The sequence below is a fragment of the Thunnus maccoyii genome, chromosome 8 (genome assembly GCF_910596095.1).
Source record: "Thunnus maccoyii chromosome 8, fThuMac1.1, whole genome shotgun sequence".
Lineage (NCBI taxonomy): Eukaryota > Metazoa > Chordata > Actinopteri > Scombriformes > Scombridae > Thunnus > Thunnus maccoyii.
Window position 1 is genome coordinate 20,954,758 of NC_056540.1, and position 27,953 is coordinate 20,982,710.

The 27,953-nt window shown below is 41.7% G+C and overlaps 2 protein-coding genes across 2 annotated transcripts in view; one reads left to right on the forward strand and one right to left on the reverse strand.

Annotated features, from left to right (window-relative positions):
• Positions 1–493: 493 nt before the first annotated feature.
• Positions 494–9,793, forward strand: LOC121901451 (aryl-hydrocarbon-interacting protein-like 1). Its single transcript, XM_042418245.1, has 9 exons — positions 494–589; positions 1,985–2,164; positions 2,546–2,734; positions 3,191–3,367; positions 3,976–4,117; positions 6,935–7,127; positions 7,308–7,548; positions 8,199–8,340; positions 8,976–9,793. The coding sequence occupies exons 1-9, from the start codon at positions 494–496 to the stop codon at positions 9,791–9,793; spliced, it is 2,178 nt and encodes a 725-aa protein (XP_042274179.1).
• Positions 9,794–10,054: 261 nt separating this feature from the next.
• The window catches only part of drp2 (dystrophin related protein 2), a 100,083-nt gene continuing 82,184 nt past the window's right edge, over positions 10,055–27,953 (reverse strand). Inside the window, exons 17-24 of the mRNA XM_042419487.1 lie at positions 27,086–27,222; positions 25,812–25,877; positions 20,728–20,793; positions 18,623–18,769; positions 16,231–16,483; positions 14,237–14,354; positions 14,001–14,087; positions 10,055–13,566 (exon numbers count right to left, since the gene is read on the reverse strand). Of these exons, the coding sequence (XP_042275421.1) occupies positions 13,547–13,566; positions 14,001–14,087; positions 14,237–14,354; positions 16,231–16,483; positions 18,623–18,769; positions 20,728–20,793; positions 25,812–25,877; positions 27,086–27,222 (894 nt within the window). The 3' untranslated portion in view covers positions 10,055–13,546. The remainder of the gene's footprint in view (positions 13,567–14,000; positions 14,088–14,236; positions 14,355–16,230; positions 16,484–18,622; positions 18,770–20,727; positions 20,794–25,811; positions 25,878–27,085; positions 27,223–27,953) is intronic.

Genomic DNA, 27,953 nt, shown 5'->3' on the forward strand with positions numbered 1-27,953 from the left:
TTTGAGTTTGTCGGGTACTCACTTGATTCCCATTCAAATGTCAGCAGTGATAGTTAAAGGCTAAAGGGTTATTTCCTGTTCACTTACCTGTGTGACTTACAGGTCTACAACCATGGCCAGACAGCTGCATTTTTAGACGTCATCAGATTACTCTTCTTCCAGAATGATCTTTAGTTGTTCGTGAGTGATCTAGACCTTTCTTGTCCACATGGTTTTGGGCCCAGTGGTCATCCCCGCCTCCTTTGCTCCTTCCTGTAAGGATTGCTCCACCAATTGCAGGAGTAGGCAAGGGATTATCTCCTGAGATTAACGTGGCCATCTCCAAACCCTGCTTAATCCTGCCATCTGTCAGAGAGCAGCTAACCAGCCAAGACTCTCACCACTAGGCTAATTAGAAAGCCAGAAGAACACAGACCTAAGAGGGAAAAAAAGAAATCTCTAAAACACACACACACACACATTTCTGTCTGGTACTGCTCAAGGCAGAGAGAAAATGGAGGAGACATACCTACTCAATTATCCAGGGGTCAAGAAGAAGATTCTTGCTGGAGGCACGGGGCCGATGCCACACTTTCCACCTGGGACAAAGGTAGTCTAACTGCTAACCTGATAACCCAAATAATCCTAGATTAAAATCCAGTATGTTAGAAATCATGATTGCTCGCATAATTAACACTGTGATGTAATTAATGTTCCATAGCAAAATGTCTATTTTTAGCTTGTGTTGCATTGCCCACTTCAATTAGATTCTAATGAATTATTCATGAAGTGAGGAAATGATTCTGTATCTGGCTCTTACACACAGAGCAAACATTTGGTCAACCAAATTGCAACATGTTTTTTGGCACTGGGTCTGGGTTTCTGTTCATCCACTGATCTGCTGGTCACCGGCTTTTTTCCCCTTCTAGTCACATCCAGCCATATGGCACTGAGCCTGGACACTGTGACAAACATTTTCCATGACAATGCCAGCATGAATTTTCATTTACCTGTGTGTCCATATTACCGTGTGTGTGTGTTCCTTACCCAGTGAGGTGATTCCCAGTTGCTCGCACAGTATCAGACCCATTATACACAATCTGTCAAGTTATAAATAGGAGGTTACATGGAGCCAATATAATTTTAGACTCAGAGTTATTGTAAAGCCTTTTATCTTTTTCACATGCAAACAAACAGATGGAACTCATAATGAATACAAGAATGTCTGTGTACCAGAATATTTGTGTTACTGAAATATGATGACAGCATTCAGTTCAATTCAGCTTTATTTTAGACATTAAAAAAGTCTGTGTTTTATAAACTAATGAAAAAGTGCATTTAAAGTAATTACAAAAATATAAGAAAAATATGAATATCCAGCTGCACATTGTTCAAGTTGACAAATACTTTCTTTGTATCAAGCATTATATTTTCCCCTTTTTTCAGTCTTTGTCAGATATACAAAACATGGTCAAAAGAAAAGAGAAACAAATGTTTAGCCCTACACATACATGCAGGCATACATATATACATATACAATCATATACAGAATATACATAGGTAATACGTATGTATAATACGGCAATGGCAACAATTTCCCCTATATGTAACTTTGTAACTTAAGAAGTGAGAAGAAGAAGATGGTGTATTTTTGTTATCTGCAAGCCAAATATTTAATTGCTGTCTTCTGGAAAAACCCACTAAAACGATCTCTTAGCCGGTGGTTAAAAGGTCTTTCAAGTTCACCATCAATGGAAACATCATCATTAGTAATGATGGGGAAATCCAGAAAAATAATCCAACAGAGGATTCTTCAATACAAGAACTCTATTTGTTTTAACATAGAAAGTTTTGGCTTCAATAATACATGAACTAACTGTGTACCAGTATTAGATTTACTTATGTATTTGTTTTTATTTCAGTATATTTTGTTGACATATAGCTCCATTCATTAATTTCCACTCTTTAAATATTCATGTCTCTCTTCTTTCTTCTCCCATCCAAGCTGGTTTTCCATTTCCAGACGCTGCTGGACAACTTCGAGCGGACCGTCATCGATGACAGTCGATGGGCTGGCAGGCCGGCTGAGATCTTTGTCGGAAAGATGTTCAAGATGGAAGTCTGGGAGACCCTGCTGACATCCATGAGGATTGGAGAGGTGGCTGAATTCTGGTGTGATGCCACAGTGAGTTGCATTATGGACTGCACACACACACACATACACACACACATTGAGATATTAGGCCCCTAAAAGAGATCCTAATGAGTGTTCATGAGAGAGGAAGCAAAGCTTTTGCTGCTCATTATGATGCACATGAATCTACTTTCTCTAGATTACATGCTCGCTATAATAAACACAAACAGGGCAATGTTTTTGTGCAAATTTCACTGTTTTTCCCCTCTGGAGAAAAATGTAATTTGCAAGTAAAATTGTGACTTCTTGTGTTCTCTCTCATAGGATTGACTTGCACAAGCTGGCAGCACCAGGGGGTTAGCATGATTAAGTGGTTCAATGCCTTTTTGCAGACCCTTCGTTTATCTTATTGTTGATGTTTTCATTTTGCAGCACACAGGGTTGTACGCCATTGTGTCCAAGGGGATGCGGATGATCGCTCAAGGTAAAGACCCCCTCGAGGGCCAGAAACATATGTGTGGCATGGGAAACCTGTTCAACTATCACTCCACCGGCTTCCCGGAGCTGGATGAGCTGATGAGAACTCCTCAACCACTGATATTTATCATGGAGCTGTTGCAGGTAAAAAAATACTGTATTGTATGTCACACTGCATAGAGAAAGAAAATGCTCTCTTTTGGTTTTTCACTAAACTATTTTTCTCTGTTTCTGTAAACATAGGCTGACAGTGAAAAAGACACATTTACCTATTCATAAAACCCTACTCTAGATTTGAGAAATGCCTACACAGTATGTTCTAAAATCTACTGACAGCAATGAAAACAATCAAGCCCCCTTCTGTCTAAAACATTCAGCTTTGAAGTAATATATCATCTAGATTAGAACAAGCTTGAGACTCAGCGGGGGTCCAGCAGCCCTAAATTAACATCCTACTTGTCTTATATACAGTAGTCTCACAATGCTTAATGTGCATGAGCAGACAATTCTTTGTACCTATTTAGCATTCCTTTGGATCAGTTCTTCTTCTGTTCACCGGGTTGTTCTGCTGTGCTCACCTCCTGCCCCTGCTGCTTCCAGGTTGGAGACCCCATGTCCTACCACAGAGAGTCATGGATGATGGAAAAGGATGAGAAGCTGCAGACAGTGCCAATTCTCCACATGCAGGGCAACGCACTGGTCAAGCAGAGACGATTCAGAGAGGCCGCCAGCAAGTACAAAGAGGCCGTGCTGCTGCTGAAAACAGTCCAATCCAGAGTGAGTGAAGGGCGAGGGAGAAAAAAGACAGGTTGGAGAGAGGAAATGAGTGATGTGCAGGCTTGTAAATTGTGAGGTTTTTACAGGATTTTAGGTTTTTGGGACATGCAGCTCCTACTCTTTTCCAGTGGGAGATTTCCTGTTTTCCTGTTTTGCTCTACTTCACAGCAGGGTTCACAGCTTCAGCAGTAGGTTGGAGTATGGTGGGGTGGGGTTGGGGGGCGGTGGTGGCAAGGAGAGAGGAGGGAAAGCAGTGGAGGATTGTCTAGGATGAGAGGGGAATGTAAGGATGAAGGAATACTGGAGGGAGAGAAAGTTGTGTACGAGATATTCTGATGAGAGAGCATGCAGGATTCGACGTCAGAGGCTCACAGATAGTGGGCCTGTGCGCAAGCAACTATTAAATCATTGTTGGGCAGAGATGATGCTTTTGATGTCCTCCAGTTCAGTGTCCCAAAGACATGTCGACTAGCTGTCATGTTTGAATCTGTGTGGAAAAAATGTAAAGCTACAGAATTCACATAAATTATTAAAATATGTGTAGGAGATGCCAAGCATCATAGCAACACTGATCATGTTCTTGCTCTTCCATCTGTGCATGTGTGTAGGAGATGCCGGGTGATGTAGACTACATTAACTTAGGTCGACTGATTGTCCCCCTGGAGTTGAACTACTGCCAATGTATGTTGGAGCTGGAGGAATATTATGAAGTTATAGAGCACACCACCGAACTGCTGGAGAAACACAAAGGTAAATGCCTGCTGGGACTCTGTTGTAAGGATTTATTCTGAGAACCAATTAATCCTCATTTTTGGCACTGAAACAGGTCTTCACTGACATTTTTCCAGGGAGATTTGATTACACTTTCTCTTCCAGTGTCACCTACCCTCACATTCACACAGTTGCGTCACACTCAAACCTCTGAGCTGAGCGGCTTCATGGAGCTACGAAGGTTAATCCTGTGTACAGAGGCAGTTCAATAGTGGATGATGTTATTCACTGACTTTCCCGTCTAGGATTTGTACCAGCAAACATACTATATGTCCACAGTCTTGTTTCTGTAACCTCAAGACTACAAACTCTGCAAAAAAAGAATAAGAATTTCACCATCTTGCTATCAGCATTTGTCAGCCATGCTGATGTAATTTACTGTCATGATGATGACAAATGTCAAAACTGTCATCACTATTTAAATGTATGTATATGTATGCAGGTTTTTGAAACCATATATTTTCACTTATTCTTTATAGGGCTGTAGAAGTTTAAGAAAACTGTTCTAAGAGAAATATTTTCATTCCTTTAAGGCTTGCACTTGCAATTCTAAACCTGTGAGATTGGTAGAGGTATGGCACCTATTTAAGGATTACATTTGCACTCATACACTCATGGCAGCTGTTGGAAGAATATCACTGCTGGCGACTATCTTTTTCATCTTTAGTGAGCTTTAGAGAATGATATCTGAAACTCGAAGCCTTATGAGTAAAAAGAGATTCAGAGCCAATTGAATGGTTTATCCTCCAGAATGTGCTGTAATGGGAGCAGAGATTGCAGGTTTTACTGAAATTTTGCCTTTTCCAGAGGGAGTGGAGTACAACTCTTTGTCAAGAATCTACTTAAAGGAATGGTTTGACATTTTAGGAAATATGCTTACTTACCACTCTCATATCTGTCTGTTCAATCTGAAGCCATAGCCAGCAGAGGGTTTAGCGTGAAGACTAGAAGCATGATGGCTCTGTCCAACCTCCCATAAAAGAAAACTTGTCATTTCTATACTTTGGCTTTTGTACATATTACAATATATAACTTCAATTTAGTGATGCTGGTGGGCAGAAATTCTACACTTTGACAGAGCCAGTATAGTTGTTCCCCCATTTCCAGTCTTTATGTTAAACAAAGCTGACCATCTCCTGGATGTAGCTTCATATTTAAAGAACAGACATGAGTGGTATCAATTCTAGGGCTGCAACTAATGATTATTTTCATTATTGATTATTTTCTTGATTAATCAATTAGTTGTTTGGTTTATAATAGATCAGAAAATGGTGAAAAATGTCGATCACTGTTTCCCAAAGTCCATGATGCAACCTAAAATGTCTTTTGTTCTGACAAATAATCCACAATTTAAAGATATCCAGTTTAATATCATAGAACACTAAAGAAACCAGAGAGAATTCATTCCAGAAACCGGATCAAGAGAATTTTGGCATTTTTTCTTAAAAATGACTCAAAATGAAATAGTTTGCAATCAACAAGTTGATTTATCGACTAATCAAGCTCTCAATTTCTTATCTCTGAGAACGAAAGCAAAGCAGATTTTCCAAAATGTTGAGCATTTCCTTGTAAACAAGTACATAAAAAAGCGTCTCAGACAGTGATGAATAAGATTATGGCACAAATGTTATAAAAAGCTGCTTTATTGCAGTGGCTGTTGCATGTTGCAGCTGTGTATTCAGTGAGAATGTGTAGGAGGGCTGAGGTTGACATTACTGAGGGTTTTATATTTGGAGCTGGACTGGGAATTGTGCTGTCATACCCATGGCTACTCATATAATCCTAGAGGAGCTCAAATGCTGGCACGGTCTCCACTTCAGAGCCTTATGAATTATGCCTTACACCCAGAGACAAGATCCACCGAGGCAGTATTTATTTTTCTCTCTGTCCCTCAGCCTGGATTCCCAGGTTTATATTTGTCTATGTGTGTGTGACACGAAGAGGGAGTGTGTACAGTGGCAAAAGTGTGTGCTCTCGATGATGTGTGTGCTTTACTTCTGTGTGGCAGGAGGAAGAAGGGTATACACTTTGCCCATGAGTGAGCATAAGAGTGAAATAGTGTCGTAGAAACAGTGGGCAGAGATTTTTGAGCTCCACTGGCCCATTCAAAGCTGTTGTCACAAAGCTGCCGCCCTCTTAAAGGAATTATGAGAAAAGATCCATCCCACACTTTCTCTTTTAATTTCCCTTTTCTAGCTGTACCTTTAGTCCTCTCCTCTCACACTTTTGTCTCATTTTCTCCTCCACTTTACTTGCATTCTTCTCCCCTTTTGTTGTTCCTCATCAATATCTTGTTGTCTGCAAGTGAGCAACTCTAGCTCTCTGCTTCCTCTCTTCAACCCAGTTGTCCTCTAAAAAGGCACCCAGTGGCGGCTCACTGCAGTGTCTCCGCTTTTGCCAGAGGCCACAAAGAAATCTGTTTAAATGTTGGCTGAATGAAGATTTAGCATAGAGGGAAATTAAATGCAGAGGAACAGAAATGTGGAGCCATTAGCGGGTATCTAACCAAGCACATGAGCCTACTCGGCTGACACAGAGGCATTACAGTGTTCATGTCTATATTTGTGCATGTAAAAGAATAAAGTGCATTTTTTTGTTCTAATCTTTTGTTCTACAAACTCAGTTGTGATGAGAAATACACATACTGACAGTGCACACCATACACACTGTTCTTAACGCAGACAAATCACCACCATGTCTTCAACAGACGGTGTAGGTGTATTCTTGAATATCTCTAGGTTAGACATTAATAACTGCTTTTAATCACACTATTTTCCTCATTTTTCTGTTTCTCAGACTGCGTGAAGGGCTACTACAAGAGAGCTAAGGCCCACTCCGCCGTGTGGAATGAAAAGGAAGCCAGGAGAGATTTCAACATGGTGGCCCACCTGGATGTCACTCTGGCGTCTCTTGTCCATCGGGAGCTGAAGGCCCTGTCTGAACGCATGAAGGAGAAGTACTGGGAGGAGAAGGAGCACTACTGGAACATGCTGGAGACAAAGGAGAATAAAAATGAAGAGGAAGAGGGGGAAGGATTTGGTGGTGATGATGATGAGGAGGCAGAGGTGGAGGAGAAGAACGTGGAGGACAAAGTAAAAAAAGAAGACAATGAGAGTCTGACCGCAGCAACTAAAGATGAATCTCCATCCACAGACGTACTTGGAGGAAGTGAAGAAGGCATGGTTAAGGTTACGCCTACTGAGGGAACAGATGACAACAAGGAAGAGAGTTCTTGTGAGATCAATCCAAACTCTTCTGATAAAACAGAGGAGAAGGACTGGCAGCAGATGCTACGACTAGTCATGCTACTGCAGAACGAAGGAAACTTCCTCATCAAAGAAAACCACTTTGAAGAGGCTTCTGTAAAGTTCAAGGAAGCCATCGAGTATGTGGACCTCCTCCAGAGTAAGGTTAGTGTAAAATGTAGTCTCTCTTTTGAGGGGGTGAAATGAAATATAAAATAATTGTGATTGTTATGATGACAACTGTCCAGATGAACGTCAGTATTGATGCTCTCCCTATTAACAAGCAACAGTTCAATCCACTCTGCGTGATGAATGTTTGAGCCTGAAAGCACTCTCACAAAAGGATTGTGGCTTACTCTGGCTCATAAACTATAATCATCTGTCATTGTTGCTTTTTCACTGAAGAGCAGCTGTGGTATTGTAGGTATGCTGGTGAAGTGAAGAACAGAGAAAGAATGCTAAAAATAACGGCTATCCACCGAGATATCACGTTGACAGCGCTCGCCTGTACTCCTCTTCTCTTTCTTAAGATTCTTCACTTCTGCCACACCTCGCTGTCTCCTCGCTCTTCTCGTCAACCTGCCCTCTTCCATCTTCATTTCTTCTCCTTCTCTTCTTACATTCCTCTACCCTTTATCTCCCCTCTCCATCATGTTCAACACCCAATATTCAACCACTACATCTTCATCTCTCATTCATTTTTGTTTCATCTTTTCCACATTTATTCTGCCATTTATCACCACTGTCCCCCCCTGCCACCCCCACCTTTCCCTTCCACCGTCACCATCATCTTGTCCTGTTTGTGTACTCGGCAGGTAGATCAACAGGGTGAGGACTGGGAGTCTCTGGAGAAAGTGCGCCTACCACTGATACTTAACCTCAGCCAGTGCATGTTGGAACTGAAGCAATACCAGCAAGTGGTGGAGCTCAACAACAAGCTGCTAAAGAAGCATAAAGGTAATATACAGTATATTGGGTTTGTGGCAGGTGAGTATTTTGATATAGAAATTGTAACATGAGTACATAATATAATATATAATAGTTTTTTTTTTTCCTCATGCATCTTCATTTTTGAGCTCAAAAATATCAAGATCTGTTGCCAGTACAAATGCTTGGCCCTCAGCAAATGCCTGCTTTGACACTGCAACAATCCCTGATCTCTCTGTTTACCAGTGAAAGAAGAAACCAAACATTCACAACCGCATTGCTGAGTCTCTCTTTCGTTCCCCTGGCACTCGCACATGGACATCACAGTCAAAAATGAATTCATTGTTTTCTTTTTGTTTTCTGCTATGACTGAATTATTTATAGTTGAGGCTGATGTGAAAGGGTTGTTCTTATGCTTTTACTTTTCCTTCATTTACTTCTCTCCAACTTTCGCCTTCTACTTCACCACTGGCGCTCAGCGCAGTTATTTCTTCCTCCCTCTTGTAGTTTATTTTACCTTTCAGTTTTCCTCCCTCAGTTATATTCTTGCTGACCTCCTGACCTTCCTGACATCCTGCTTCTTCTCCTGTTGCCTCCTGTGGTTTTTAAATGTTAATATTTTAGTTATTTTTACTTTCCCCCCTCTCTTTTCTTGCACTCCATAGGTAACTTTAAAGCGGTGTACCAGCGGTCGCGAGCGCACGCTGCTTTGTGCAACGAGGATGAAGCTCGGAGGGACTTTGCCACAGTGGAGAAACTGGACCCAACATTCAAACCCTTCGTCCGCCAGGAATTGAAAAAGCTGGGTGAGAACATCCGCATCATGCATGCCCGCCAGAGCAAGACTTACAGGGATACAACACAGGAGAAGTGGGGGCCTGGTGGAAGCAAGGCCAAGGCTGCAGCAGAAAAAGGAAGAAAGAAGAACCTCAAATTTGCACAGAAAGCCACTGAAGCAAAAACTGAAGCAGATAAGAAGACTGAAAGAAGTAAGACAGAGGAGAAGGAAAGCTCAGAGAAGTCTGCCCCTGCTGAGAAAGAGGGGGCGGATGACACAGAAACAGAGAAAAATCCAGATGTGAAAGCAGAACAGAGTAAAATAGACCCAGAGTGTGGGAGAACAAGTGAAGGAGGGTTAGATAATGAAAATAGAGAGAGTGCTGTGGTTCAGGAGGACAGGCAGGGTGCACCAGATAATCGAGGAACAGATAAAGACAGCGATCTTGCGCCCACCAGCACAGGCAAAGATAATGTAGTGAGCAAGAGATCAGCCTGTGATAAGGGCAGAAAGAAGGTCAAATGCCAATCAAGTGCCGCACCGGGCTTAAGCAAAACAGGCCAAGGGAACAAAGCCACCAGTGATAAGACAGGAAATGGTGGCACTCAATCAAAATTGACCAATAGGTTGGAATTGTCTTGTGCAGAGCCAAAGGCTGCAGGGGAAGCTGAGGGCATAGAGACGGATAGACCTGAAACTGAATAGGATGAAAGAAAAGCAATATGGATGAAGAACGTGAAACAGGAGGAGAGACGAGTGATAAACAGCTCAAGTCTTAACAGGAAATATTGATTCTGCCATATCCAAATCCAAATATAAGCACAAGGAGAAAAATTAATATAAACAGCCTGTACTGGGCACCATTCTGAGATAAGTTTTATTATTCAATTCTCAAAAGGATAACTGCAGGCACAAAAAAACACACAGGCAGACTAGGAGTTTGCCAAATACAAAGATTTTTTTTTTTATTTCTGTACACAAAGAGTAGAAAGCAGCCAGTAACCCACTTGTTATTACAGTAAAAAGCCTTTCTTCAGAAAACTTTTTTATACAGATTAAAAACTCCAGAGAAAAGACAGCAAGAAGAAGTGTTTGAGTGCTGTACGTGGACAAAAACATGAATTCAAACCAATTAAACAAAAAACATTTGAATGATTAATGAGGTATATTAATGGTGATTTAAAAAAAAAAAAAAGAAACTCAGTTTACCAGTAAGGTATGAGTGTGTGAATATATGTGTTAAGGTAGGACAGTGTTATCAACACCTTGGTTGAGGCTAGGTGATTCATTGCCCTGTCATGTGCGAGGAGACAAGTGCATGTGTCCTTGTTACAAGCATAGATACATGATAGCAAACACGTAGGGTTTGATGCAAAGGCAGGAGAGTAATGATAGTTGTTAGCCTGCTGGCCAACTACATGCAGTAACAGCCCTGTAGCAGTGTCCTCTGGGGTTACTCTTGTCTCTATGGAGAGCCTTTTTCTTCAGTCACACAGCTTCAGTCACGCCACAGGGAGCATGGTATGTGTTAGGGTTTGTACATGGATCAGACCTCACATGATCACAGCCAGGCAGAGATGAAACTTGCTGAATGACTCTCCTGCAGCTGGATGACCATCAAAGGCAATTTAGACAATGGTGTCAAACAGCAGCAGAGTAAAATGTGGGGACAAACTGTATGGTAATATAACTATCTGTCATATGACAACCTAATGTATTTAATATTTTATTCTGCCTCCTCTCATTTAATCTCTATATTGTCTAAAAATAAACATAATGAATGTTGACATGCAGTCCTGCGGGGAATGCCTCCTCTTCTTTTTTCACACACTGTCACTGTTACATCATTTTGTGTACACACAAAGGACCAACATACAGAAGTAGTGTGAAGGCGCTGGGTGATCATCAATGTGTAATGAGATGCGTAAATACCAATAAATAAGTGTCTATGAATAAACATTGCTTCTCATGGCTTTTTTTTTCTTTTTTTTCCCTACGTGCCGAGCTGCTGCTCTTTGTTCTGACTTGTGAGAGCGTTAACAAAACAAATTCTTAAGCGATGCTGTTGCAGAGATGGATTCAACAGATGATAATGACTCTTCAGCAGCTAAACTGTGGTAGGCTTCAATGGAGGTGGAGTGAGGAAGAGGAGAGTTGTGTTTGGGAAACAAGGCGCTCTTCTCTTGCTTCCCTTAAGGCTATTAGCATTTGTATTATGAACGGCACATCACCTTTCCAACTCACAAACCTGTGGAACTGCGTCCTTGGGGATAGTTCCCTAGCAACAGTATCAAAACTAACTGGCAGCGAGTGCTGAGGAGGATGATATCAAATATGAGCGCTGTGTGCCTGGAGGGGGAGCCCATTATGAATGCAGCACATGGGTTTCAAACTCATGTATGATGAGGTCAGAGTGTCACTTTAAGGTTTAAGATGAATTCCTTTCTGTGTAGATCTCTGTGTTTTCTGTGAGAATGAGGCGGTATGATTGCTGAGAAACACACAGAGCCACTGCTTACTTGTTTCAGCCAACCTCTTGTCCGCTTCTGGAGATTTTGCTGTGGCAGGCACATCAAAGTGGATCTCTCCCGCCAGCCCTCAAGCAACAAATGGAATAGTTTTTTTTTCCACCTTTTTCTCTCTTGTCTCTCAGATCTTTCGTCCCTTCGAGCATCCCCAGCATCACGGGTTCACTCATGAAAGCCTTACTTAACTGGTTTCAATGCATGGATGCTCATGTACTGTGATCCACACTTTTCCATTCTTCCTGTTACTCTGTCCTCCAAATTAACCACCAGCCTGTCCAGGGACTGACAGATGCTGGCACATAAACACACTCGCCTGATGCAACCTCCTTCCCTGAATTTCAAAACACAATTAAAAGTCTGTTGTGTGTATTCAGAAACACTAACTACGGATTTAGATCGTAAGGCATTAATTTACTGTGCTGTTTAGAACAGAATGTGCACCCTATGACCCTCAAAAGATGAGGGCAAAGTCATCCCAACCACTCGTCTTTTTGTGAATATCAAAGCAATTAAGTAGACATTAGCAAGGGAAAATGAGGCAACAGTGTTTTCCAGCAGACTAGCTACTGTTCTTCTCAAATCTACATGGAGAGGAGGGATTATTAAGGATGAAATCAGTGTAGGATCATGTTATAGTGGTGTGCCTTGTTCCCCCCCATAGTGTTTGAAATTGGCCTAGCAGAAAGAGAGAAAGCTTCAGCCTGGCAGCAGTATCGCCTGGAGCTTCTTCCTTCCCTTTTTCTGCACACAGCAGGAGAACACTAAGATCCCAGAGCGGACGCCTGCTTGCTGATATTTATCGGCAGACGTTTCCTCAGCAAAACCAATTTCAGTCACAAAACAAATTGGCTCAAAACTGAGAGCTAGTCTGAATCCCGCGAGCCAAAGAGATGAAATGGATCTCCATTTTCATGGGTGTGTATGTAGTCTGTATCTTTAGTGATGCAGCACAGTACATGTTATTGATCATGCAGGGAAGCATTTATGTATTTGTGCATAATGAGGGAGGGGTGCATTGTAAATAGCGAGTGTGGATGTGCACATATGTAGCAGCAAGTGTGTGCGTGCATGTATAGTTAGTGCAAGTGGTTGTGTATGAGCGTTAAGGGCTCACTTAGGAGAAGCGAGCAATGAGAGCGACAAGCAGTTTGAGAGGATTAGAGGAACACAGTGTATGCATACAGAGGCGCTGTGCTAGCGGGCACTTTGGCTGTCTTAAATAAATCATGGATTTAACTGATGATGTGTCACTCTCACAAAGTAAATAAGCTTGTTGTGGGTGCTGTCAACTCCCTGACAATCTACACCACGCAGCCACATGAAATGCAGTCAGCCCAGCCCTGATCTAGTTTACACAAGCGAGTTTTAACGCACCACCTCCCTTCAAAAAACAAAAATAACAACCATGGTAACACATTGAAGGAGAAAAAACAAAAACACTGAAGATACAGGCATTCTGACAAAACAAGGGGATATCCTTCCTTTTCCTTTTTGCATTTTTTAAAGTTCCTTTCACGGAAGGTCCAATTTGTGCTGTGGACTGATATAAAGCTTCACACCTCCGGACGACTACACAGATACTGGTAAGCACAGTGTCTTGGCTGGGGCGTTTTCCTTCACTTCAGTCTCTCCCTGACCTGCTGCTAACGTTAGTTTCCTTTGGCTCGTTAACATGGTGTCAGGCTGCGCCACTGAAGTTATCAAGCACAGCCTGGCCAAACGGACATCAGCGTGAGCCTCTAGCAGTTTGCATGAAAAAGGCTTTTAGTGCACAGAGTTCCAGTGGAGGGTTAGCTCTGGGTATCATAGCTGCTGCAGTGGTCACAGGGCCTGGTTGTATTGTGGCCTGACCCCAGCCATATGGAGCTCCTCCCTCTGCCATCAGGCGTCCTTTCAGGCTTTCATGCTGCTCCTCCGGGCCCACTTGGGGTTAGATGTGTGAGGTGGTGCCTGAAATTAGGAAAGAGAAGAAGCAATTGTGGAGTGAAGCTTTTACAATTTGAAGAACACACGCAGAAGACTGAGAAAATGTTCTTGGTTATAGCTAAGAAGGCTATAATTATGATAATCCCTTTCTTTGTTCAAGTTACAAGCTTTGGACTGCCCGGCAAATTCCATTTTAAATGCGACGGGACAGTTTGCAAAGTGTGTGACACTGACACTCTCTTTCCAGCTCTGCTACTGTCTCCGTCTCTCTTTATCTTTACTCCTCCTCGCTGCCATTTAATCTCCCTGTCCCTTCCCCCGACTATCGACCCGCAGCAGTACATATTTGCACTCCTCTCCATCTCTTACTCTCCCGCGGGTGATGGAGGAGCAAAGAGTCTGTCTCTGAAGCGTGGGTGCCACAGCTGCTGAGACCCACACGGCCGAGACAAACTCACCCGGTTCTGAGGGGAAGACGTTTCTCAGCTGCTCGATGACCTCCTGGAGCTGCAGCACCGTGTCCTGCTCGTGCTCCATATCATCTCCTGACACACACACACACACACACACAAATACACACAAGATGTTACACTTCTATGAATGGATAGGGGTGGGAAGGGAGGATGCATGGATTCAAATTCAACTTGCGTGCATGTGTCAGCCCTAAATCTGAGTTTCGTTGCGCGTCGCTGACCTGCTGCTTCAGTGTCAGTGGTCTCTCTGCTGGCCGGCTCCCCATGGTGACCCCCTCCAGACACAGGAGAAGACAGGGTTGACGGTTCTGATCCATTGGCTTCCGAATCATCTTTGGGCTGTTAGGAAAGACTGATTATGATTCAATCCAAATAATTGCTCATATTCATCATGTTACAGACTACAGAGTCATGTTATTTAGTCTTTCAGATAGTAATGAATGTGATGGTTAATGGCACTCAGCCATCAGTCGTCAACCGGCATCTCTGGAAAGATTTATTTATTTATTTTTTAAAAGGCAGTTTTACCCAACAGCTGTTTAACAAAACCTCCGGGTAACTGTTATTTGTGCTTTGATAGACAGATAAAAAAAGGAGTGAACTGCACCGCACAAAGCAGCACATCATAAAACACACTGTTAGTGGTGGAGGAGGGTCTCAAATCACAATCAGAAATACCACATGTACACAACCCACCATCTCTGGAGTGGTTTAGCAACAGTGAAGCAATACTCAAGAGGTGAGTAGGTTCAGTAGTTGCACCAAAACTGGGGTGTCTGCAAAGAATGGGAGGGATTCAGACATTCAGACTACTAAGGCGGATTTTATTTTTTGAGGAGATGAAACTGCAATATTGGTGCAGGAAGGAAAGGATTGTATGAATTTGAAAAGTTTTTTTCACCCAGGCATGTCCTCTTTCTCTGAAATCACCCCTCCTCTGCCACACTCTCCTTTCTTCATTCTCAATTTCCTTAAAGTCTTTAACCTGAAGAATATGCATCCTGTTCCTATTCTCGCCGTCTTTCTCCTCTTGTCTCCTTATATGCCACTTCTTCACTCATTGACCTGCATACGCAAATTTGCATCCATACTCCTGCTGCTAACAATTCATACTTTCGTATTATAGTTACTGAGTAACTGTGTACCAGCTCCCGCTCTCCTATCCATCTCTTTCTCACACCTTTCCTTTAGACTGCAGTAAATCCTTTTATATTACACTCTAGAGTGTCTTAAGGCTCGTCTTAATGCTTATCCTCTTTCTTAACTCTTTCTATTCTGTGCTTTTTTGCACCCACACCACTGTTATTTCTATCATACAATATCATATCTTCAAAATTCAGATGTGACATTTTCAGGGCAGTTGTTTTTCTGCAACCTTCTACTTCTACTACCTTCTACACCTCTTTGCACTTTAAGAATATATGTGAAGCACTGTGATATCTGATGTATGCACTGTGACGCATACAAATGTTGGAGTACATTGAACTTGAATGTGTCTGCCTGTGTCCTTTGTTAAAACTGCAGCAGCAGTTACATGTTAGAAACATAGCTGATACATTTACCCAGAGCCCCCTAACAGACAGGATGCTGTTGATGGGCATGTTTGTGACTGCTGGGATTCATGTGACCTTCAGTGTTTCTAATCATTCAACTTCTTTGGTGGAAGAAGTACTCAGATGGCATATAAAAATACAAGTAGTAGTACATAAGTGTCAAAATAGTGTACTATGTTACAAGTAAAAGTCCTATATTAAAAAAAAAACCAGTACTACCAGCAAAATATACTACAATCATATATTGTAGTATTATAAATAGTGTCTTTTTTGTATGGAAGATTTAAAATGCCTACATAAAAACAAATCAAACAATGAAATAAAGTGAATTTTGACAACTTCATGTGATGTTGAGTATATTAATCTACAACAAATAATCAAAATTTAGAGGGTGATCATGTATTTTGCATGTAAAATTGAAATCTGCCAAGTAACTAGTAACTACAGCTGTTAAACAAATGCAGTGGAGTAAACATTATTTCATCTGAAATGTAGTCCAGTAGAAGTATAATGTAACAAAAAGTCGAGATACTCAAGTAAAGCGCCTCAAAACTGCACTACAGTTCTTACACCACTGCTCAATTCTCTCTGTGACACCCCTTCCCTGTTACCACCATGCCTCTCTTCATACAAAGTAGTCAGCAGTCTCTAGAGTAGTCTACCTGTAGCAGTAGCTCCCTGAGCCTGCGCAGCTGCGACTCCAGCTGTTTGTTGTGGTCCTCCAGGATCTGCATACGGGTCTCCAAGCGCGTCTTGTGTTGCCGGAGGACCCGTGCCTCGGCCAGGAGCTCCTCATCCTGCTGACCTTCTGCTGTGGGTGAACCCGGCCCTCCTTCTCCAGCCTCAGTCAGCATAGGAACTGACGCCGCCTCCTCGTGCTTCCACTTGAGCCGCCTGTACTCTCCCTGCAGCACCCTGCAGGACCCGCAACAGAGGACAGATGGAGGGGAGACAATCAGTCCCACATGTTGGTGCAGCATACAAAACAAAACTGGAGACATTTATCCACCACTCGTCTGAACAAAATGTGCCTACTATACATATAGTGATCTGAAATGTTGAGTTACATATTTAGAATAAATACATACTCTACATGCATAAACACCAACACATAAAAACAGTGCAGCGTGGGGCTAATGTATTGTTGACGTCTTACTACATGCAGAGCAATCATCTCTATTTTGATTATTAGCCGCAATGAATCCGTGTCTCCCATCTCTTACGTGTGTGACGCTAAGGCCATTAACTGACTGTGAGCTGTGAAGCGTTACTAAAAGTGTTTTAATTGAAGTAGCTGCTGGAATATCATGGTTCAGAATACACTGGTCTATGTGCTAAATTGGTAGCATCCATCTGTTTGGAACAAAGAAAAACAGTACCTATCACATTGTCATCATGGCCAAATAACCAGTGCAATAATTAATTAAAACTGTTTGATACTGGTATTGATTTATTGTTAAGGTATGAGCTGCATGAGAGGATAACAGGAGAGAATATAAATTAAACTACAGCAGCCACTTGTCATCAACAAGGACTACAGTGACTGCAGTGTTATAACAGGAGGCATATTTTTGTTGAAAAACTGAACTGGGTCAACGTTTCAGACACCTGAAGGACAAAAGTGTGTGTGTCACTGTGTGTCTGGAAAGGTCACAACCCAAGAGAGGACAAGAGAAAATTATTCATATGAATCACTCACATAAAGGGTGCCTCTGGTAACCAATTAAGTGGACAGGAGAAATGAATTTTCTTCATTTATGGAAAATGTTTGAACCTTTAAGCTACTAGGATGCACTAAATCCAAATCAAGCATTGATATCTATGTGTTACAGATATGTCTTACACTTGTATCACACCAGTGAGTCATTAATCCATTCTGGCCTCTTCTTGTCCCTTGTGCAGGATGCTGACAAACTACCACACTGAGGAGTCTTGTTTTCTTATGCCTGTTCAACAGGATTTAGAGTGTGAATGTGTTTACTCTCTGCAGGAGGTCTGCAAATGGCAACAGACTTACCAAAAAGAGTGTTATGCCTCCAGATAAACACACTTATATTTGTGTTATTATGCTTCTAGGGAGGTTTACTGATGAAAATGACTCCCCAAACCAAACATTTGCATCTCTGCTACATGCCTTACCCCAAACCCTAATGTAAACATCATTCAAATTTATAACCAAATCTAATTCATCCCCAGTTCTCAACGCTTACTAATATAGTACATTTTACGATGTGGCTCAGTGTACTCTTTTTCCATATATGCAATCGATCTTGTTCAGTGGGATTTAATGTGTGTTAAAACAAAGGTCGATGAGGTTAAATACTTGGAGTCAACTGTTCAAAGTAATGGAGAGTGCGGAGGAGAGGTGAAGAAGAGAGTACAGACAGGGTGGAGTGGATGGAGAAGAGCGTCAGGAGTGATTTGCGACAGAAGGGAACCAACAAGAGTGAAAGGGAAGGCTTACAAGAGGGTAATGAAACCAGCTTTGTTACATAGTTTGGAGGTGGTTGCACCAGATGAAAAGACAAGAGGTGGAGCTGGAGGTGGCAGAGTTGAAGATGCTAAGATTTCCATTGGGAGTGATGAGGATGGACAAGATTAGGAATGAGGGACAGCTCAGGTTGGACGGTTTGGAGAGAGGCGAGATTGAGATGGTTTGGACGTGTCCAGAGGAGGGATGCTGGTTATACTGGGAGAAGGATGCTGAAGATAGAACTGCCAGGCAAGAGGAAAAGAGGAAGGCCAAAGAGGAGGTTTATCGATAGGGTGAGACATGCAGGTGGTTGGCATGACAGGGGAAGATGCAGAGGACAGGAAAAGATGGAAATGGTTGATCTGCTGTGGTGAGCAGAGGAAAAAGAAGAAGAAGAAGAAGAAGAAGAAGAAGAAGAAGAAGAAGAAGAGGAAAACAAACATATAGTGACTCCCCCAATCCGAACAAATGAAGAAGGAACAAATCTCCAGACTCAATGAGCCATGTCTGAATACACCCTAAAACACAAATTTTGGGGTCCTTTTCTTGTTTTTATTGAGTTTTTTCCCCTTGCTACAGACCTGTTCTCATTCTCCAGGCGGGCCAGGGTGCACTGGAGCTGCTCCTTGTCCTGGTGCTCCAGGTGGGCCAGTAGCATGTGCTGTCCGCAGGGTGAGTCATGGTCCAGGGCTGGGCTGGAGTGACGCAGGAGGTACTGATCTTCATCCCTGAGTCCCCCACACAGGAGACAACACACTGAGCCACCAGCACACAGCCACCAGCAGCACAAAGCAGAGCCAAGGATAGCACGGGGGAAGCAGACAAACCAAAGCAAGGCCAGGCAGAACCAAGCAGGACGAGGAAATATATTGTAGCGAGACAGGACAGAATGGGACAGGACACTGTGGCAAATGCATTGCACTGTGCCCGGCTCACAGTCCAAATAAAAGTATTCTGGAATATAAGTTTCTGACCGAACCATTAAAAACCCACTCACAGTTATTAAAAATGAAAGGTGGATCCTTTGCTACAACACAATATATTGTCCAAAAAATGAACACTTTATTGACAATGGAGCAGAAAACTTAAATGTGTAAGTACTTAATGTATGAGTCTAGGCCTACGGCTGCAAAACAATAAACGGATCTGTGAATGTTTGGCATTTATTTTAATGGAAAGACAGCTGTTTGTCAATTTATATGTTTGAATAATGTTGCAAGCTACAAAAGCAAACTGCTTGATTGAGCCAAAGTTAACAGCGAGTTATAAGCTTTGCACTGTAATACCAAATTATACATTACAGGCATATTTAAAGGACTAGTTCAAACAGACCTCTGCAACTTTAAGATATGTCACTTTTTTGTGTCCCAATTTAATACTTTTCCTCAATTAACCAGTAATGACCAGCTACAGTGAACTCAGAACAATGCATAGAGGTGGAGTGTAAAGGCTGCACAGGCAGGCAGTATGGTGGAGGACAGATAACGGTATGATGCCAGCCAAACACCAGCTGGAGGCACAGATAGCACAGCAGCACATAGAGAGCCATGCAGCAGGAAAAACAGAGAGGCACTGACAGACAGAAGGACGGGTTTGCAGAGTAAGAACAAGATACAACGGCACAAGAGCAGATAACAACACCACTACACATAAGGGGTAGAAGTGAAATGTACAGACGGAGACGCTCATGCATACATACGCACTTTCAGGCAATGAATCACGCACAAGCACTGACGCAAATACCGTATGTACTGATATGCAAACATTTTTGTGACAAAACTCCATCCAAGCAACACTCTAGATGCATTCACATGGCAACAGAGACATAGGAAGCAGACTTTAGAAGCACAGATGTCAGTAGTAAAAAGTGTTGCACTGCTGCAAAGTAGTCTGAGCCTAAAACTGGCTTTTAATGTGGTGTCAATCACAGCCTTCTCTCAGAACACACACACACACACACACACGCACACATATAAAAGACATATGAAAAGAAATAATGAGCACACTTCACAAAACATACACACAGATGCACACCTGGAGCCCTGGGGGACCAGACAACACTTTGCATGGAGCTGCTGGGCATGCAACCTTGACATTAAAGCACGATAAAAAAGAGGGAGGACCATCTCAGAGAAGGAGGAAATGGTTGACAGCCCACACAGATGTCAACAAAATAAGACATGGACGCATACTAGTACATGATCTCAAACAACCTTAACCATTCTCTCTCCACTTGGCACTTTGTCAGCTTTCCACTCACCTCACTGGCTGCCTCATTTACATCAAACATCCCTATTCCTCTCACCGCTCTAACCTCGGCACCGCCCAACCACTCAGACAGCTTCTACAAATACACAGACATCCCTCTTTCTCCTCAGTGGGGCTTTGTGTATCTACTCAATGCCACAGACTTTAATCACAGCAGGGATGTGCATGATGAAGGGGGCACTGTGTGCACGCTGCTCGCTGTGGGTCATTTTCATTATGCAGCTGATTATTTATGTGATTACCCAATCTTTCCCTAACAGTCAAACATACATGTACAAGGCGTAAGCACACACATAGACACAGAAACATTCGGTGTATCAAGATGAAAGGGTGTTCACACAAAAGACACACATAATCCCTGTAAAGGTTGTGGTTATAATGAGGGGGGTTTGTAGTGTGGGGTTGGCAGCATACTCACAGACTTTCATCAGGAGACAGGCTATCCGTGAAGAATGAACAATTCTGGCTCTCCATTTCTGCCAATCTATATATACACACACACACCAAGGAGAAGACATACACACACACACAAATTTACCCACATATGTATACAAACAGACACACAAAAGAGAAACACGTGAGAGTAAATTAGTAAGAGCAAAAGCAATACGCACTGGGGAACTATGTTTTCTTAAATACAAGATAAAACAAACATAAGTATGGTTTAACCTTTCAAGTACTGTGGATTACTTTATTATTATGGACTGCAACTGAACAGCAAGCCACCCAGACAAATCTGACTGACAAGACTGCAGAGTTGCAGAAATGCAAAAAAATAATAATATAGAATCTATCTGCCACTCAGCATGAGCTATAAAAATGTCCACAAGGAGGGAGGATAAAATTCTTATAAAATACTGTAGCATCTACTAGCATGCAGGCAATAAAACAGCCTTTCAGAAATGTGCTGCTGTCCAGCACCATGGACAGCAACTGTGTGTGTATGTGTGTGTGTGTGTGTGTGTGGAAGCAGCAAGTGAGCTGCTGTGTGGCTTTCCAGGACCAAGGACAGCGCTTCCAGTTATGCATTACATCCTGCTGACTGTCAGTGGACAACTGCACCGTACACGTTGCTCTGTAATCTGCTTCACTATAACACAAAATAAAAAATATTGTGGTAGGGGGGAAAAAGTGTATTTAAAATACAGTGGGGTCATTCTGTTAGGTTTGATATAAAAAATCAGAAAAAAGAAAAATCACAGCTTGAACAATCACCTCACTGTGTAAAAATGATGATTCATGTTCAAAACTTAAATTGCGTTGTCCACTTATTGCAGGGTAGGCAGTTCAATCTTCTGCTCCTCCTGTCCATATCTTGAAGTGTCCTTCAGCAAGACACTTAAACCAAATGACTCAAAGATATAAAAGTGTTGCATATTTTGGCTAATGATTACTGTTGTGTATGTTATTGCTACTAATAGACAAGCTTGAAACAACAAAAGTAGTCAAACACTCAAACTACTCTTGTGTTGTTAAAATATTTAGCATACCTTCTTACACTCTTTAAGTATGCAACAACTTTTCTTTACATGAGTTGACATCTTACTCAGTTGTTTGCACTTCACTCACTTGAGTGTGCATCTACAATTATTGGTGTTTTCTGGCTAATATCCTGATAATCTTTTAATATTCTAGGAGCCAGTATGCCCTCCTTAACACACAAAATGCTGTTTATTAATTAGTGTTTATTGGTAGTGTTTTCTTGTGTTAACCATTTATCACTAATTAAATGTAGTATCATCTCCCCCTAACAGGAGCCTCAATAGTTCATAACGCAGCAACTCTTACTTTTTCTTCAATGAAAAATGCTCACTCTGCTTTCTCCAGCTACATATATAGCTCACACCTGAATGCAACAAGGTCACCCATACTCTGGCAACTGAAAAGAAAATGTAGGAAGCTATGATCTGAAGTAGATGTAGGATGAGACAAGTGAATGAATGAAAGTGGCTACAACACCAATCTGATTCATCACAAACTGGTGCAGTCTGCTGAATATCAAGTGTTAATGATTTATAACAGTGTTAGATGATCCAAGGATAGGGTTCTCCTTCATGTAAGGTAATTAACCAGCACAGATAACCAACCCCCTGATGCAAATGTGCTGGGAGCCCTGTGGCTGGCCCCATACATACTTATACATACATACACACACACTCATGACATGAAAGCAGTCTTAAACCTATACTGCAGCATTGCAGCGGTACACACAGACACACGCACTGACACCCTCCATGCTGCATCATCTTTCTCAGAATGTCGTCAGCTGAAGGAGTGAGTGATGGTGGGAGGAGGGGTGTGTGATGTAGAGCCTGTCAGGGACATTCACATTACGTCTCATTTCTTTCCAGTCTCCAGTGAGACCTTAACACTGAGAAATTTAGGTTTTATCCATGTCCTGTTATAGGGGCCCGGCCTCTGAACCTGACTACTCATAATTCAATCTGCGACACAATTCACCAGAAAGCAGAGTCTCAGTCAGGGACAACAGCAAATGAGAAAGCAAAGGGCAGAAAGTAATGGGAAATAGTTTGCGTGTGTGTGTGTATGTGTGTGTGTGAGTGTCTTGTGCATACATGTGTGTTTCTTTCATGTGCTTCTTGTATAAATGTAAATGGATGTGGAAGGGAAATGAGAAACTGGAGAGAGAGCAAGGCAAAGAGGGGAGAAATCCTGACAGAGTTCTAAGAGTTTTTTTATTATCTTCTTCTCATCCATCCTCTATAAGATGTCGAACCAGCACTGATGATGAAAGGAATGAACTCTACTTCTGCATCGGCATGGGGGGGAGGGGCAGGAGAAAGAGAAAGAGAGAGAGAGATAGAGAGGACGAAAGAGAGAGAGAGGAAGAGACAGAGGCTGTCTGTGTTTGAAATGCCGACAAATCTGGCTTTCCTCACCCCAAACATCAAATAACGTATCTCCCCTGAGATGGCTAGAGACTGCATTATTGCCATGGAGTAACACGTATACCCCTCATTGGCTGAAGGGCACTTTTACACAAATGCACACGCACACACACACACACACACACAGACTCCTACACACACCTGTCTAATATGTCATCCCAAGAGAAGAAATTCAGACACTGACCTGACAGTGATGACATCCAGTTTTTTGATATCAGCTTGACTTTCCATTAGTGTCCAAAGTGAGTGCTGAGTTACGATTATTGCGGGGAATGAATTCAAACAAGAAACGTGATTTCTCCCTTTATATCGTTTATGAACTGACAGGTAGAGGGACAGGAGAGAGAGGGAAAGAAAGAGAGAAAAGTCGATTGAAGTCAATTCTGCATGCTGCCAGAGTGCAGATAGAAGTCTCACCCTCGCTATAATAAGGACTGTCTACTTCTGTTATCACGGTGCTCAGATCACACTGGAAAATAAGCACACTGCTCTTTTTTTTTTGTTGTTGTTGTGTCTAAATATCATGGCACGCTGGACCAATGTACTACTGGTCAGTGAATTACAAGTGGAAAGGGGGGACAGAAATAAGAAAACATCTTATAATATCATGTAGTCCAATCCAACAACTACTACTACTAATACAACCATTACCTTAAACTTACCATAGAGTTGAATCTATACATCTCTGATTTTGTTTCAGTATCATAGACCTCCATTTTTGTCCAAAAATGTTTAAAAATACATAAATGAACCACACTGGTGCACTGGCTGACATGTTCCTTCATTATGGCGAACATTGGCACTGTAGTTTATTCTGAGTCGATCCCACATAAACCGTCCTGCTGCCATAAATACTCGCTAGAGCACCAAATCTGCAGCTGAAAACAAATGCACTATTTACTCCTGTTTGAGTCACATTAGCTAAAAACTACAGTGCTAGCTGTTTTAGGAAAATACTGAGCCTTTTAAAAATAAAAGTATATATTCATGAGTCTCAAAGTATTGTTAGTTTTGTTCTTTTAATAGAATTTGTTGACAATAACAAAAATATAGAAGTTTTTATTGGCAGCCTTACGCTTTAAAACTTTTATAAATGTGTTCAGAACACATGGAGACATCAGCATAATATTACAAGTATGTTGTTTTATCAAGTATTCAACATCTGTTTATACATACAGTAACAGCTGCTTCATATAATGGTTACAACTACATCATACTGTGTTATAAACCATTTATTAATTGATTATATACTACTTATAGATGCTAAACCAGGGTGTTGAACTATAGTGTTACTAATACAGAACACTGTTTGAAAGCATAGCCTGAGGAATCATACAGTATGTTATTGTCTCAAATGAAGAGCCTTCCTGATTCATTCTTATGTATAAAACAAGATGCATGAGAAACAAAGAAGCTTCTTGACATGCAATAAGATGAGAGGCTGAGCAAAGTTGCTATGATACTATAGAGATACAGAGGACACTTATACAAAACATTATTCATCTGTGGGAGTTTTTCTAGCATTTTTCTCAGCACGTTGAGAACAAACTTTATCTCTGAACATGTCTTATCTTTACTAAATTAAATTGTTTTGTTATTACCACTTTTTTTATCTGGGTGAAGGCTGTAAGTAGCTACAGTATCACACTGGCTAAGATTTTTTTTAAGTGACCAACACAATTCAAGAGCTGTTTGATGCACTGTACTGTACTGTAATTGGTAACAAATGAGTAAATGTGTTAGATAATATAACAGAAGAGATATCAAAGAATTGAAAAGAGGGAGCAAGAAATAGAGAAATAGGGAGAAATGAATATGTGGGTGGGAGACAATAGAAGAGAGGGATCAAAGATAAGAATAAAAACAGAAAACAGAAGAAAGGCAGAGATAAGAGGGGTAAAGAGGACAATTGTGTCTGCTCTCTTGTTGGTGTGTGTTCCCTCTGTTTTGGCAGGGTGTAAAGCAGTTGTGTGTAAGAGCCTCGGGGAAGTAATGTAACAATGGCACACTTACTAGCGTGCACACAGCCATGCACGCACATACACGCACACACACACACACACACACATAGCCGGCTCAGTGGAAATGGACGTGTGTGTTCAGCTCTGCAGTACTGTGGGCAGAGCTGCCAGGAGTGTGGGGGTCCAGTGCTGTGCCCTGTTTATAACCTGTCAAACAGACACTAATCCACACTGACAGCTCCCAGGTGACCAATGGGCTCACTGCCCTAGCAAGTGACAAGCCGCTAGGCACGCTGAACCCCGCTGACCTCCACACACAGCAGCCACAAACTGCTCTGCTTATGTGTGCCAGCGTGTGTTTGTGTGGACAATAGGAGTGAAGGAAACTGCTGCGTAGTACAGTCTCTACCCTTGCTGGAGTACAGTGTACAACGCAGCCAAATCAATACTTCAATCAGTGTTTGGCAAAGACTAAGGGTGAGGGAGCAGAGAAGACAGAGGAGGCAAAGAGGTGGAAACAGGGGTGGAGTTAATATCAAGAGGAAGGGGGGTTGATTCAGAGAGCGGAAAGTGAAAGAAGGAGAGTTTTTTGTAATTATTGGATGTATTGCACAGCATAGCGAGACACGTACCTGCTGGCATAATGTTCAATCCTGCTGTGTGTGTCTGCATGGGGCAGCTTAGGTGAGGAGCACGGCCTGGGAAAAACAGAAACCAACAATAACACCTCACCAAGGCATTTTTAAAGTCTGCAAGTGTGTGTATGTGGTTGCAGCAAAGCCTAACCCAAAGTTAATTCACACATATTACTGCAATAATGTTACAACGGTAAAACATCTCTAATTAAATTTATTCAATTACTGACCATAAGTACATTTTGTATGTACTTGTATTTTACTTGAGTATTTCCATTTTTTCTACTTTATAATATACTTATATACTATACTGGAAAACAGAGTTACACTGAACACTAAATGGAATACTGTAAAATAGTTTTCAGTTTTCCCAACAAGAGGTTGATTGTGGACAAAAAACGGTGGCACATTCATGCTTAAGGGTTTTGATTTTCCAAAGTATGATCTTGTAAATGTGTAATATGGCCATTGCACTTTACTAAAGAATGTTAATCATTGTACTTTGAAGAAACTTATATCCATTAAAATTGCACTATTTGACTCTGAAACATGAGTTGCAGAGTAAAAAAATGGGTTGGAGTTACCTACCCCCCTGCATCAGTGATAATAAAAATGCAATAATATAAGACTCTGAAAAGGGTCATTTTGCATAATTATTACTTTTGATGCATTTTTATAATACTTCTATACTTATGCATGCATTCAAAACTTTACTACAGTAAATGCATGACTTTTACTTATAATGGAATATTAATTTACATAGCTTTCTACATTTCTACTTCTACTTAAGTAAAAGATCTGAATACTTCTCATTTCTGCTCTATGTCAGTGTATGGAAGGTTTAACTCATTAACTCGTGTAATGTTTGTTTGAGGTTATAAAAGGTGACCCCAACTGTGACACAATCAGCCAAAACATGGGCCTATAATCATGCTAAATCTTTCTGGGTACTATCGTAGCCCTAAGCTACGCTTGTTGATGATCTCATGGATTTTAGTCTCATTGCTCTTGTTTTTCCCTTTGGGTGAGACTCGCTCATGTGAACAGAGTGTCTGACCCACACTGAGATCACAGGAATAACATTATGTTAATTCTGCATACTGAGCTGTGCCTTTTAACCCATCTCAGCGAGTCAGAGTGCCCGAAATTGTCAGAGCATGATAATTAGCCTGCAACAGCAGGTGTCTGCATGGTGAGAGAAAATGAGAGAAATATGACAAAAAAGCAGAGACAGAGAGTTGTCTGTGAGAGTGTTTACGCGTGGGACTCACGTCTCGGAGCTCTCAGCTTCCAGCACAGATTGCACCGGCAGGTAACCTCTCTGAGGGTGTTTGGTGAAGTACTGCTTTGACCTGAACTTATTCTTCAGAGTCTTGGCAAAGTCCCTCATCTTCTCTCCTGAGGTTGTCTGGATTGTGATTATGAGTCGAGGAATTGGGGAGGGGTGGAGGAGGGTTGAGAGTTGGTGGCGGCGGCGGCAGCGGGAGTGAATGGGTGGGAGACAAATTACACCATTTAAGAATTCTTAGAAATGTGCTTTCTACAAAATGACCACATCTGAAATTTGTCCACCCTGTCTCTGGGCTGGTTTGTCTTATTTTTGACTTTACTAACTTATTCATCCATCTGCTTTCTCATTCAAATTCAGCTTCCTTCCCTTTCTACAGTATGTTGTTTCAAATTTTCCCTCTTTTCTGTCTCGCTGGCTCTCTATCTCCTGCTCTCTATCATCTAGTAGAAATCTATGGGCACCTGTCCACCTAGCTATTGTGAATAACTGCTGCCAGCTAATATAAAATATTGTCCAGTGAAAAAAAAATCATTGTAGAGATGGCCTTTTGCCATATTTTACAGATGAGAATTTATTAGAGATTAAATCTGGCACCATCTCAGTACACTCCAGCACTTCAGTTACGGTGCCACAGCTACTCCTCTGGAATTAACTCGACTTCGGAGACTGTGTGTGCAATCGCCTAAGACTCTGGTTTTATTGGGATTTAGTGCAAAATGTGTGCTCGAAACAGCACTTTATGTGTGCACTATGTGAGCCAAAAAGGATGAGTGGCACTCAGTCGCTGCTGGATGAGACAATGTAAGCATATGTAACAGTATACACTTAGAGATGATAGAGATCTTAGA